The sequence below is a fragment of the Pelobates fuscus genome, chromosome 7 (assembly GCF_036172605.1).
Source record: "Pelobates fuscus isolate aPelFus1 chromosome 7, aPelFus1.pri, whole genome shotgun sequence".
Classification (NCBI taxonomy): Eukaryota; Metazoa; Chordata; class Amphibia; order Anura; family Pelobatidae; genus Pelobates; species Pelobates fuscus.
Window position 1 is genome coordinate 172,120,708 of NC_086323.1, and position 13,365 is coordinate 172,134,072.

The following is a 13,365-nucleotide window of genomic DNA, read 5'->3' on the forward strand; positions in this document are numbered from 1 at the left end:
CATTCTGTGCCTGTGAAGTCAGGTGGATGGTATTTATGCATGGGGTAGTAGATTAGGCATGTAAAACTTCTAAACCTTCTGAAACTATATACATAAACATATAGACACCTGTATTACAGTATCATATTAATTAAGTGTTGCAAGACTAAGTATTGCGCTTCTCGGTTCTCTTGCTGTGCCTGGTGGCTAGCAAATCTAGCTTTTTGAGGAAAGTCTCTGGGTCTGCCCCTGAGGACAAGGTGAGTACGTCAGTGCCCCGCTGCACCACCAGTGAGCTGTCTGTGCCCCATCGGTATCGGATGGAGTGCTCTCTCAGTCTCTTTGTGACCGGAATTAGTTGTCTTCTTGCAGCCAACACAGCGAAAGGGAGGTCATTATACATAGCTACCTCGTTTCCCTCAAATTTCACCGATCCCAATGGTCTGGATCCGGCCATGATGGCGGCTTTCGCCGCTATGACTCTGGTGGTAGCTATCGCGTCTCTGGGGGCACCGGCCGGTGCTGCTGGCGATTTGCGTACCCGGAAGGTGGATAATATCAGCGGGGTGTCTGAGTTGCATCTGAGACCCATGGAGGAGATAAGTCTCCGGACAAACGGTAGCAGGTCTTCTCCGCCTATTGTCTCAGGGATGCCCCTGAGGCGAATGTTACGGCGGCGGTGTCTGGACTCTAGTGTTACCACCGTTCCTTGCAAGCACCGGACCTGCTCAGCAAGTCCTTCCACTTGTTGCTTAGTGTCCTGGAGTTGGACATCCCTGGTTTTGCCTTTGGTCTCCACCTCCTGGACTCTCTGCTGCAAGACCCCTATGTCATCCTGGGTCTCTTTTAGATCAGCTTTCCAGACCTGTCTTAGGTCAGTCAGCAGCCTCCTGATGTCTCCTTTAGTGGCTGGGGAGTCATCTTCCTCTGAGTCAGACCTGGGAGTGGGGCCTGGAAGTGCGGCTTGGGAGTCCCTCTCTTCCTGGGAGTCGTCAGACATCTCCACCTCACTCAGCGGTTCCGGCGCCATCTTGGCGGGTCGCGCCTGTGTAGGCGTCTGGAACGCCAGCCTTATGTCGGGAGCCTCGGGTCGCTCCGTGTAGTTTTGTCGTTTGTGTTTGCGCCCCATATTGTCCGCTGTCGGGCGGCAGGTAAGCTGGTTGATTTTGGAGCGGTTTTCTCGGCTTTAGGTCTCTGAATCTGTGGGGCTGAAGCGGAGCTACACAGATATGCGACTGTTCAGCTCCGTGGTCGGCCACGCCCCCTTTAAGGCAGATTTTTAAGGTGTGACCATCCTTGGTTAAAGGGATGCTATAGTGCCAGGAAAAAATAGCCTATAGAATCCTACAGTACCCTCCTCCCTCGCTGCACATCACTCACCTCATGAGCTGAAGTGGTCTGGGTGACTACAGACTGTCCCTTTAAACCTGTTTTATTGTTTTCTGTTTTGCATAGTTCTCATAAAAAGCAAGGATTCGTACCTAAAGGAACATGGGCTGTATAAGACAAAACATATATTAACCAAATACATTGGTCTGGGTTGATGTGCTGTTTAGTAAAATGAACATAAACATATAGACACCTGTATTACAGTATCATATTAATTAAGTGTTGCAAGACTAAGTATTGCGTTTCTCGGTTCTCTTGCTGTGCCTGGTGGCTAGCAAATCTAGCTTTTTGAGGAAAGTCTCTGGGTCTGCCCCTGAGGACAAGGTGAGTACGTCAGTGCCCCGCTGCACCACCAGTGAGCTGTCTGTGCCCCATCGGTATCGGATGGAGTGCTCTCTCAGTCTCTTTGTGACCGGAATTAGTTGTCTTCTTGCAGCCAACACAGTGAAAGGGAGGTCATTATACATAGCTACCTCGTTTCCCTCAAATGTTACCCCAACACTTCAGATTAAATATCCACAAAACACAATTTAGCAAACATGTCTATGAAATACTATTATTAAATAGGTCTTAAAATACTATGAAATACTATTATTAAATAGGTCTTAAAATACTTTTAAATAGGTCTCTTTGGGTAACATGATTCTTAGACCAGACAAATGTAGAACTTAAAAAAGTTACATTTATTATAACTAAAATTGTCACATAGATCAAAAATTAAATTATAAACAAATGATATACAACACCAAACAGATAAAAATAAAAGAGAGGTCACTTTGCTAGCACAGTAATTGTATCTTCTGTCCCCGGGGGGCTTTGGCCAGAAAAATGGCAACTTGCTTTAAAATTAAATCTTGACCCCATGTAAATGTACTGGTCATTTACAATACATAATATTATATCAAATGTGTATCCCTCTCATGTTTTTTAAGCCAGCCCCAAAGGAGGTACAAGGCAAAGGGAATGAATAGCTCCCGAGATCCCATTTTTCTGATGTCTCCCATCTCACTTTTGACTGATTTAAACACAAATTTATATAAAATAAGTTACAAAACGATGCAGAAATAACTTTGTATATGTGGAATAATCACTATTCCTACGTTCCAAAGGCATCTTACAAGATGTGTCTGCCATTTAGAATAACTGACTTTCCTGCAAATGACTTAAGGTAAACTGGTCATGTTAGGAATTAATTTTAGTGAATTATAGCTATAGCTATTATGAATTAGCTTTTGACTTCTAATTGTCGATTTGTATATCAAAAGGGGACTGTGTGTTTAGCAGAGCACCAAAGGGCTCGAAGCCGAATGGACTCTCCATATGTGAATGTCCTTGGATGCAAAGTTTCACACCTGGCCAGAGGAATGTTGGTTTTTAAAGGAAAGAACCTAATTTACATCCCTTTTCCTGTAATGTAACAAACGGCACACTCCTCCATCTGGGATGGCTAAATTAATCCCTTTAGTATTTTAATCAGCCTTATCATCTTCTATTATGTAATCATTCCAGGTGCCCATTATGCATATCTCATTTATTAACCATATTTCTACAGTAAAACAATGAATCTTGCTCACTAGACATCATCTAATAGAGCGTGCAAAAATGTATTTTTGCATAACTGATACATTATTTTTGTAGAACACCAAATTGCACTATAGCTTCCACTCTTACTAACTCCCAAGATTAAATTGTAAGAAAACCTAGTAAAAAAGTATCTACATTCGTAAAAAAAAAAAAATATTAAGCTAATTGGTAAAGTTAATAAAGCCAGATGATAGCTTTCAGCAGAGTGATATTTTATAGAGTAATAAAACTCATTGCTCTCTTACTTTTTGAGGGTGTAGTTATGCTAACCATGCCCCCAAACACATAAAATCCCATTTAGCCCAAGGCACAGTGCCCTGTTGTGGTTCCCAGTGTTCTAGTGTCCCAATAGTGGGCACCTTGGTTTGAGTATTGTATTTTGGTATTGACCCGGCTTGGTCTTGACTACTCTGTTTCTCTGGTTCCCTTGACTCAGCTATGTTTCTCGTTTTTGTGGTTTTCTGGCTTCCCTTGACCTTGGCTTGTTTAGATGTTCCTATTTGCTGTTATTTATCCTGGCCACTCCAAGTACTGGTTTAGCGACATTTTCTCTGTCTCTACTGCTCTGAGGATTTACATACTGCGTATTGGGCATGACGTTGCAGTACAAGCAACTTTTGGTATAAAAAATTAAGGTGAATAAATTATTTCCATTGCCAAAACCTTTCACTTTACTTCTAAAAGTTCAGTGGATACCTGTATATGTGTATAATGCATTGCAACTTCACAAGCAGGTTTATTCACAAACTAATTCTGAATGGCAAAACAAGAAAAAGGGTTCTGTGTGAGCTGAAATGTTGCTGTTCCTGCACTTTTTTTGATCTAGTTTTATGCACTGCATTAAATACCAATATATTATTTTTAAAGAATGCTGGACAATTCTTTTTTGTCTTGGAGCCTTCTTTGCATAGTTCACCATTTGGAGAGGTTGTAATTCTATCTATCGATCTATTTATCTATCTATCTGTCTATGTATGACGAACTTGCCTTCACCATGAGTTCCTGGAGGAGCCTGCTAGCTAGCCTCCTGCCCCAGGACTATGGGCCATGGAAATGACCTGTAAAAAGACTTGGTTTGTGGGATTTATTTGTACTGTTCGAGAACTGAACAGACTCACGAACTGCGGACCACCTCTGTGCTTGTTAACCCCTATTGAACTCTCCTGACACCTTAATCATCGAGGGTTCTAATTGTTCGGCTGGGTGGCTGCCGTTTGTATGCATGAACACGTGGGAACTGAGTTGGCGGCCATCTTGCTTGCAAGACTGCAGGCAGTGGTGTTCGGTCGTTGAGTTCATGGAACTACAATCGAACACTGTTACTCCCAAATAATGCTGAACTCTGACGAACACCTGCTTCTTATCCACACATGTCAGGAGAGTGCCGTTCGGTAGGTCTGTTCGTATGAACAAGCCAGAGGATGCATTCAATAATTCATTCGTATGGAACTCCCGAAAGTGACCGGCCGCTACCACTGAATCCCTGGAACCAATTTGGGCTGATGCCTCGTGTGCAGTCAGTAAAAACTTTACCCTGGTGGCGACTTCGGCTGGCTGTGTTCTTGGGATCTGAGCGCTATTTGGACAAATTTGGTGCTCAGATCCAAGCTATCTGGCGATGTAATATTTATGGGGGTTCCTGTATGTTTTATGTATCTTGTAATGTGTTTTTGATATTTTGTATTTTATGCCTAGTCATGCTGACACTGGAATTTGTAACCATTTTGTGGGTGTGTTGTGGGAGGTTTTGTGGGAGTGATTACTGTATCCCTGAATTGCATAAAAGCCGGCCATCTGGCCTGCATAAAGTCATTCCTGTTGTACCCTTCATCTAGTCTAGACTGATGTTTGGGTATGCGTCTGACGAACCACTGGATTTACTTGTATGCTGTACTTTGATTCTTGGAGAAAGTACAAATCAGCACTCGGAACTGCTGTGTATAATCACTAAGTACCTAGCAGTTCGGGAGCACATAAACTAACGGGTATACGCAATACCAGTGTTCGTTACACTATCATCTGTCTATCCTTATATATGTTTATAAGTATATATTCAGCCATTGATAGCTTCCTTTTTCTGCCAAGTCCTGATAGTGTACTCACTATTCCTTCAGTGTTGAACTTGCGAACTATGCTTCCAACAGTATCTTTAGGAACATTCAGTGCCTTCGCTATCTTTTTGTATCCTGTTCCTTGTTTGTGAAGAGCAATGGTCTCTTCTGTTAACTTTGTGGACCATTCTTTTGACTTTTATAACATGCAGTCAAATGTAACAATCAACAAACCCCTATCCGTTTCAGTTTTTTCAAGTGTTCTAGCTCAAGCACACCTGGTGCAACTAATGAAACTGTGCTTGAGACAGCATGTGTTTTGCATGTTAATGCTGTTGTGAGGGATTCTTTTCAGGGGGTTCAAAAATTTGGAGACTGAGGAAGTCATTATAAGTTGCATTTTTTTTTTTTATTTGGGGAAAAAACTTGAAGCATTCATTGTATTGAGCTATTTCAATTGCTTTTATTTAATTTGTTCATCCGAACAGATGAAAGTAAATGTTGACAATAAATATGATTTTAGATGAAGTTGAATAATTTTAAATAAAACTGTATATGTACGTGACTTACATGATATGTACGACTTGGGCATTGCTGTACTTGAGTAGATTAGCAGAATACAAGGTGACACACCGTCTGTGAAATTTCCTTCTGAAAAAAATATATATATGTAACACACATAAACGCACAAAAAATAAATATACCAACAATTTTGGTCAAGGTTGGTGATAAAATGGTTAAATGAAAAGTCAGAGAAAAAGCGAACCACCTAGCACACAGAGTCCAAAAGTGCAGCGCTTCAAATATATTTACACTTACCCCTTGGTATATATAGGGGATTTTTCCTCATGCAAAAAAACAGAGGTGGCGCCAAATACCTTCTTCCATGTAAACAAAATATTTTCTCCCAGCACAGATATGGAGACAAAGCAGGAGAGAAACAATCTAGGTGAGGCTATTAATTAAACAAATCAGTGTAAACTTCATTAAAAATTGCCTGCTCACCTTATTTAGAGCATGTTAGATAACTGGCTCCAAAATTTCCACTTAGTGTCAAATTTCTAGGGTGACACTTTCCTGTTGGAACCAGAGTAGCAAATGCAGGATGAAGGTAAAAAGGGGACTTTAAATTTAAAAACTATGATTTATTACAAATAAAAATAATTGATAAAATCAACATACAAATAAAAATGCATAGTTGTTCGGCTTCCTTATGATTAGATAGGTAATTTCCTGATTGCTCGTAAAACGGGAAGTGACATCAGGTTTCATTCCGTCACATCACTTTCCGGTAGTAGTTCTCTACTACATTACCCATATTGCACCTCTCGGTTTTTTGGCAATACCTCATATCCGGTTTGTTCATTTTTTATTCATTATTCTTAAAAATATTCAATTAAGTTGTGATGTATACAAAAGAGAGGGAAAAAAGGTATAAGAAGAACTTAAAAACAGAATATTAATAAAATACTCAACAAACAAATTTTTTTTAAAAAAAACTTTACTATCTTGAATCATAAGATTTTCTTTGATTATATTTGAGATATAAATAATACACACAAAATCAGTACTTATTAAAACTTCATTAAACCTTAAAATATGATTATGAAAAATTGATTCTAAAAAATGACATAGTTTAACATTTTCATTTAGAACCATAAGACTGAGAGTATTTAAATTAAAGGTCCATCTCATTTCACACCTTCCTAAGCACTGTATAATGTCATCACCTCTCCAATTTGGTTTAACCTCCTGTGTAGCTATAAGATTTATACATACACAGTCATGTATTTCTTTAAAATGTTTTGAAACACTGTGTTTCTCATATCCATTTTTGATATTCCTTTTATGTTCATTTAGTCTTACATGTAGGGAACGTTTGGTTCTTCCTACATACCATAACTGACACGTACAGTTAAGAAGATATATGAATTTTTTTGAAAGGCAAGTGATCATATCTTTAATACTATAGACTTTTTATTTTGAGGGTCTTTAAATGTCTCTATATGCCTTTTTTAACTATTAGTATTTCTACGGGCTAATGAAAAGTGTCTAAATGCTCTTTCATGTTTGAATATCATCGGGCATCTAATTAGTATAGATAAATACTTTTGGATTATGTGACCAAGTTTTGCAAAGCTTTAACCTTAAAATATCTCTTCTCTCCTTTTAATATTTGTCCTGTACAAAAAATATATAATCAAATCCAAGATCTACAATTTTAACATTCATTATTAATATATTTTGAGTTATTTTTCTTTGGTTGTGCTAGTTGTGTAGGAATTATTATAAGTGTTGATCTCAATAAAGCCTCAGCCAGGAAGGAGTAAATGCAAAGGGACATTTATTGAGCTACTAAAGAGATATTGTGCACAATATAAGTATCCTATCTGAAATATTAATCAGAAACACTAAATAACACTAAAACACTAAACACAGAAACACTAAATAAACAGCAATGGCATTGTTTAAAATATGGATTTTCCCACTTTTACAATTTCTTTTCTCTCTAAACTAGGTGCATTCCTTATTCCCTACGTGGTGTTCTTCCTCTTTTGTGGAATACCAGTATTTTTTCTGGAGACTGCACTGGGGCAATTTACTAGTGAAGGAGGCATTACATGCTGGAGAAAAGTCTGCCCCTTATTTGAAGGTAAAGTACTTCCTAATCGCTTATTTGCTAACAATCAAAACATTTGCAATTTTTGCCAGTAGAGTAACTACACTTCTGGCTAATTGGAAATATAGCTCAGAGATCTACTGACAGACAAGTGATATCACTACATTGTTGTGTTATAGAGCCAGTACTGGCCCTGGTGCTTCCCATCTCTGGGTTTTTGAGAATTTTGTCAAAACCCAAGAATCCATACATTTCCTCTTTAACATTATCAATTTCGCCCATATATAGATGGCACTGATTCGCTGAAAGAGTCAGGTGAAACCATAGCCACTACAGCAGACTGCAATAGTTATGGTGCTTAGCATGCCCATTTACAATATTTAACCTCAGTATGCATTTTAACTCTGATTTCATACAGCACAAACCACAAACCGTTTTCAGCAGACAAGTAGCTATTATATTCTTTTGAGCATGATTTTCCTTGGCCCTGAATTTGACATTTTTTGTTTAATGATAGATGTCCTTGTCCAATAATAATTAAATATATATTTTTTATTTATATAAAATATTACTCTCAATTTAGTTTTCACATAAAGCCAGTTACAAGCCTCTCCACTGTCCAGTAAAGAAGATTTTAAATTCACCTTAGTTCACTGTTGACTGACCGTACAACTAAAATAACCCATATTTGGTTTTATCTTTCAGGAATCGGCTATGCTACCCAAGTCATTGAGGCACATTTAAATGTCTACTATATAATCATTTTAGCATGGGCTATTTTCTACCTCTTTAATTGCTTTTCTGCGGAACTTCCATGGGCAACATGTGGACACAAGTGGAATACAGGTACAATATTTTGGAGAGTGAAAAGGACATGGATATAGATCTGTACTAACACAGCATTTTACTGTTAGTCCATAAAAACATCTACACAGTTTAACAGATATATCCTACCTTTAAACATGCATGTTAATAATACATATGCTCATTGAGAGTATATTAAAAACAGCTTGCAAAAGTCGCAGTTCGTTTTTCTATGGCAGTCCAATTGCAAACTTCCTATTGCAGCTAAATTGCAGCTAAATTAAAAGTTGTTGCAAGGTAGATGCCCTGAGCAGTTGCTGCCTCTTGGAATTAGCTCTAGTGAGCTAAACAAACAGGAAGTAAAAGGACTGGTTATCTAATTAACAGCCAAAGTGTGGTGTAGCCATGTTGATAAAGAACAAAAAACAAAATTGCACTTTTTGTTAAATGAAGAAATAGGACACACACTTCACACAGAAAGCACTTAAGTAATCTGAAGTTATTTAGTGGTCTGGAGTGTGCTATATATGGCCCATAATATTTAATTGAATTGCATGATATAATATTATGTTACTATAATATTTGTTACTAATAAACATGGATGCAAAAAATAAAGGATGAGAACTCTGGCAAATAGGCAAAAGCTTAGAGATACTCAAAAACTGCGGTACATCCCATCTCAGTTCTCAAAATAGTTTTTGTTCACTTGTGCCATTACAGAGAGAACATTACAGAAAGGATCTTGAGAAAGACCCGTACGGGTCGAAACGTCGTTCGGATTTTAAGGGTTTATTACCAACATTGGGAGCTTTAGAGATCTGCACCCTGGATCATTTAACTTTTACTCATTCTAACCTGGAACGTTAGTGAAACTCCCTTAACATGTGTTATATTACCTTAGTTTAGGTGTAGCGAGGCATGCAAAACTATACGCACCCTAGAAATAAATGCATTGGTGCAGAGGGACAATAATTCTTGGTAAACCTATAACCTCTGCTGTAAACTAGATAAGTGCTAGGATACACTTTTATAGCACTATATATACCTTGACCCAGCAAAAATACAATATAATCATTCAATAACTCTTTCTCATGAAAAACAAATTATGTTAGCATAAATCCATGTTTATCTTACAATCTTATGAACTACCTGTATATTATACTAAAAAAATATGCTGCAGTTAAATTGTTTTTTTAGTCTGATAAATATTTTTAGCGTGTTCCTTAGAATCCTAATACTGGTCCATTACAATACATATCGGGGAATCCTGGGGCAAATATAGAAATAAGAGCAACCAGCATAAACATCATTTTGAAATGATTTTACTGATTATTTATTTTTTATAAAGAACCTGAATGCTGTCTCCATATATATCACACGTGTGTCTGGTGACACATTTAAAACTATCTAAGGGTAGTTTCCTGTATGCAACTCCAAAAATTATTTAATGCTTAATGTAGTAGTTATGGCTATATGACTAATATATAGGGCTTGTCCCTCATTATAACATTGCAGTGATTCCCCTGTTCACTATGGATTCTATTGGCGTAGATTATAATGTACAGAATTCCCTTCTTGGTAGAGCTAGAAATGGGACAGGAGGGCAGGTGTTCAATTGCTTCCAGGCCACAAACATGGGAGGGCTGGAAAGGATCGTTGGGGCTACAGCCTCAAGCCATTCTACTGCAAATTAAAATAGAAGGAAGTTTGTTTGAATGTCTGTTTGCATAGTTCTGTAGTAGTAAGGCATGGGAGGACTGGCAATTGGGGCAAAGGGCAATCAACCACAGGCCACTAACGTGGGATGGATGGCAAGGAGGATGTGGAATGCAGCCTCTAACCATTCTATAGTGAAGGTGAAGACAAGGCTGCCAAACTAGAGATAGAGACGTATCATTTCCCCTGGAGGGTTTGAAAGTGATCAGGTTAGATAAGGCAATGCCTAGCACTACGATCAGTATCTCCTAAGCATGCTCAGATCTCTACGAATGCTGTGCAGGTCATACTGATGGAGGATACTGGGATAGATGATGGCACACTTCACATCTCCACTATCCTCCATCTGTCAAACCCATACATCATATGCTCCATGTAAGTAAGACAAGCTACACTAAAATCTGTAAGTTTTGTGTAAAAAAGGCCATTTATTTGTACTTGTCCCCAGTCCAAATGTTGCCAGCCCCCCCGGGAGCAGGACCTTGCATGTGTTGTTTGTTCATAGGCTGGTCATCTGTATTCTTAATGTTCTCCAGGCCTGGACTGATCCACTGGTATATTTTACAGAGGACTGTGGTGTATGAGTCTAACCATGCTTACAGACTACAAAGCGTATATATGACACTTTTGAAATATTTTTCCAGTATTCAAAAGGTGATATGGGATGTGTTCATGGCAACATAGCCATTTGTATACAGAGTCTGCATTTCTTAGTCATGCACAGACCTCTGTGAATGTTTGTTTATACCATTTAGATCATCCTGATTGAGGTACCAGGGATGTATGACTGCACACTTTGCAACACCAGAAGCTTGCATATGTTATATCTTATATAATGCACGCCCCAGATCAGACGGACCATCCACAGTAAGATCTGTGAATATTGTGAAAAAAAAGGCAAGAGGTTTTCATCACTCTCCTGACCCCTTGTGTGTATTGTAGAAACATTGATTCTACGGTATTGGAAATACAGTATGGTGGCTCTGCAATGTATCCATGTTGCCCCTGTTTGTAACATAGCAGATTAATTATGTTATTAATATAGCATTACTGTTCTGTTAATGATGTAGCTGTGATGAACTGTTTGTAAAGTACCAGTGGTGTCTCATTGTTAATGTAGGCACTGGTGCCTTTGTTTGTAATGAAGCAGTGGTGTTTGTTTTCCAATCTAGAACTGATGCTTAAGTTCTATATTGGAAACCAAAATAAATAAGTAGGCATGCAGAAAACCTCTTCTAAGGTGTAAATAGAAATATACAACCTTATAATAAAGCAGCGTGGTGGGCAGTATATATAAAGAAATATACAAATCTCACATAGTGTGATAAAAGTATATATATATATATATATATATATATATATAGAGAGAGAGAGAGAGAGAGAGAGAGAGAGAGAGAGAGAGAGAGAGAGAGAGAGAGAGAGAGAGAGACACGCAAGAAGTTTGGTGTAACTCACAAAATGTAAGTGAATATCAGGCCCATCATCCTAAATCAGAAATGATCTTCAGAATATTATGGAGTTGATCTTCTTTAGCACTTGTAAATAGAAAGAAACCAGATAATAGTGCAGATGAGACTTAAAACAGCAAATATTTATTACAAATGCACTTACAAAAAGTCCAGATAAAAACAGCATATATCCACTACAAGGTGGAGCAAAGAATACAGCACTGCAAGTCCCCAACGTAAGAATCCAACGCGTTTCGTCCACTGGACTTCCTCAGGGATGTAGGAAAACAGAAGCTACCTTGTTTTAATGTCAGTGATGCGTCTGTTTGTAATATATCAGCTGGATCCTTGTTTTTATAATAAAAGTATTTGTAATGTAGCAGTTGTTTTTGTGTGTGTCATGGCCCCTCCGGGCTTGTAGTGGTGTGTAACTTTTTAGGCTTGTCTAGTAGCAAGGTATTGATATAATACTAGTCCTGGTGCCTTTATTTGTATTATTATTATTATTATTATTATTATTATTATTATTATTAATATTATTATTATTATTTGTATCGGAGTAGTTGTGTCTCTGTTTTTTAAACATAGCAGTGATGCCTTGGCAATGTAACAATGATCTTGTTTGAAATGTGTCATTTGGAACCTTGTTTGTAATATAGCAATACTACTTATTTTTGTAATGTAGCAGTGAAGACCCTGTTATATAAAAGTGGTGCCTCTTTTTTTTAATGTCGATGTAATGGGCATGTTTGTAATGTAGCGGTGTCTCGTCTTTTTTGCAATATAGTCGTAGTGAGCCTTTTTGCTTAACATGTAGCAATGGTGATCTTCATGCTGTAGCTTTAAATGAATCAATTTGGCTTTAGTTTATAATGTGCTCAGTGTGTCCTAATTTATAATGCAGTCTTCGTGCTCTAGTTTCAATATAGTTTGAATCTTGTATTTATGCAACAAATGAATCCACAGATAGATGTCCCAGTTTATATTTTACTGTTTTTGCCCTCATTTAAATGGATATCAGGTTGTTGATAACTCCCCTGTTTAATGAATTATGGAAGAAATGCATTAAATAGCTGCAAGAAAAGGAAATTACAGATACAAAGACACTATTGATTTTTTCCATATTAGTTTTTATTGCAGCTGCCAAAGGGACAAGTAAATGACTGATATTTTATTGCCAATCCAATGCCCCATCTTAAAACAATGTATTGATTATAACAGTGGTATTTTATTTTTGCCATACAATTCTGGTGGTATAATTTGTAATGTCAGTACTGTACTGGCTGCTCTCTGTAAACACGGGTTAGAAGGAGTTGTTATCTAAGAATTCCGCTGGCAGTGACTGTTAATTATATTTTAAATCAGTCTAATTCACAGTTGAAGCAGGATGGTAATAGTGTAAACATTTTCTTTATTGGCAACTTGTTTAATCTAGCATGTAAATGAGGATTTCATTTGATCCCTGTAGGGAATAATTTATTTTAAAGGAATGTGGGTTTTGATAGCTCAGAGCTAGACATTATTATTCTGCTGATTTCTGGCCAAACAGTGATGGAGATGGATTTGTCATGTGACTGGTACGTGCTCTTCAACATCTACAACAAATGGATTGGGCATCCGTGGCATCTTTTGCTCTGTTTGGGAGTTTCTTATTCCATGTGCCAATAATTAAGTAATATTTACGCCCATATTCCACAGCTTTGTGACTTTTCTATCAGATCTCTGGCACTTTTATAGGTTTAGAGGTTTATAAACTCAGTTGAGAATTTTAGTG

At 37.8% G+C, this 13,365-nt stretch overlaps 1 protein-coding gene across 1 annotated transcript in view; it reads left to right on the plus strand.

The window, feature by feature from the left end:
* The window catches only part of SLC6A11 (solute carrier family 6 member 11), a 218,206-nt gene that overhangs the window by 56,663 nt on the left and 148,178 nt on the right, over nucleotides 1-13,365 (plus strand). Inside the window, exons 3-4 of the mRNA XM_063426928.1 lie at nucleotides 7,522-7,656; nucleotides 8,329-8,469. Coding sequence (XP_063282998.1) covers nucleotides 7,522-7,656; nucleotides 8,329-8,469 — 276 coding nt within the window. The remainder of the gene's footprint in view (nucleotides 1-7,521; nucleotides 7,657-8,328; nucleotides 8,470-13,365) is intronic.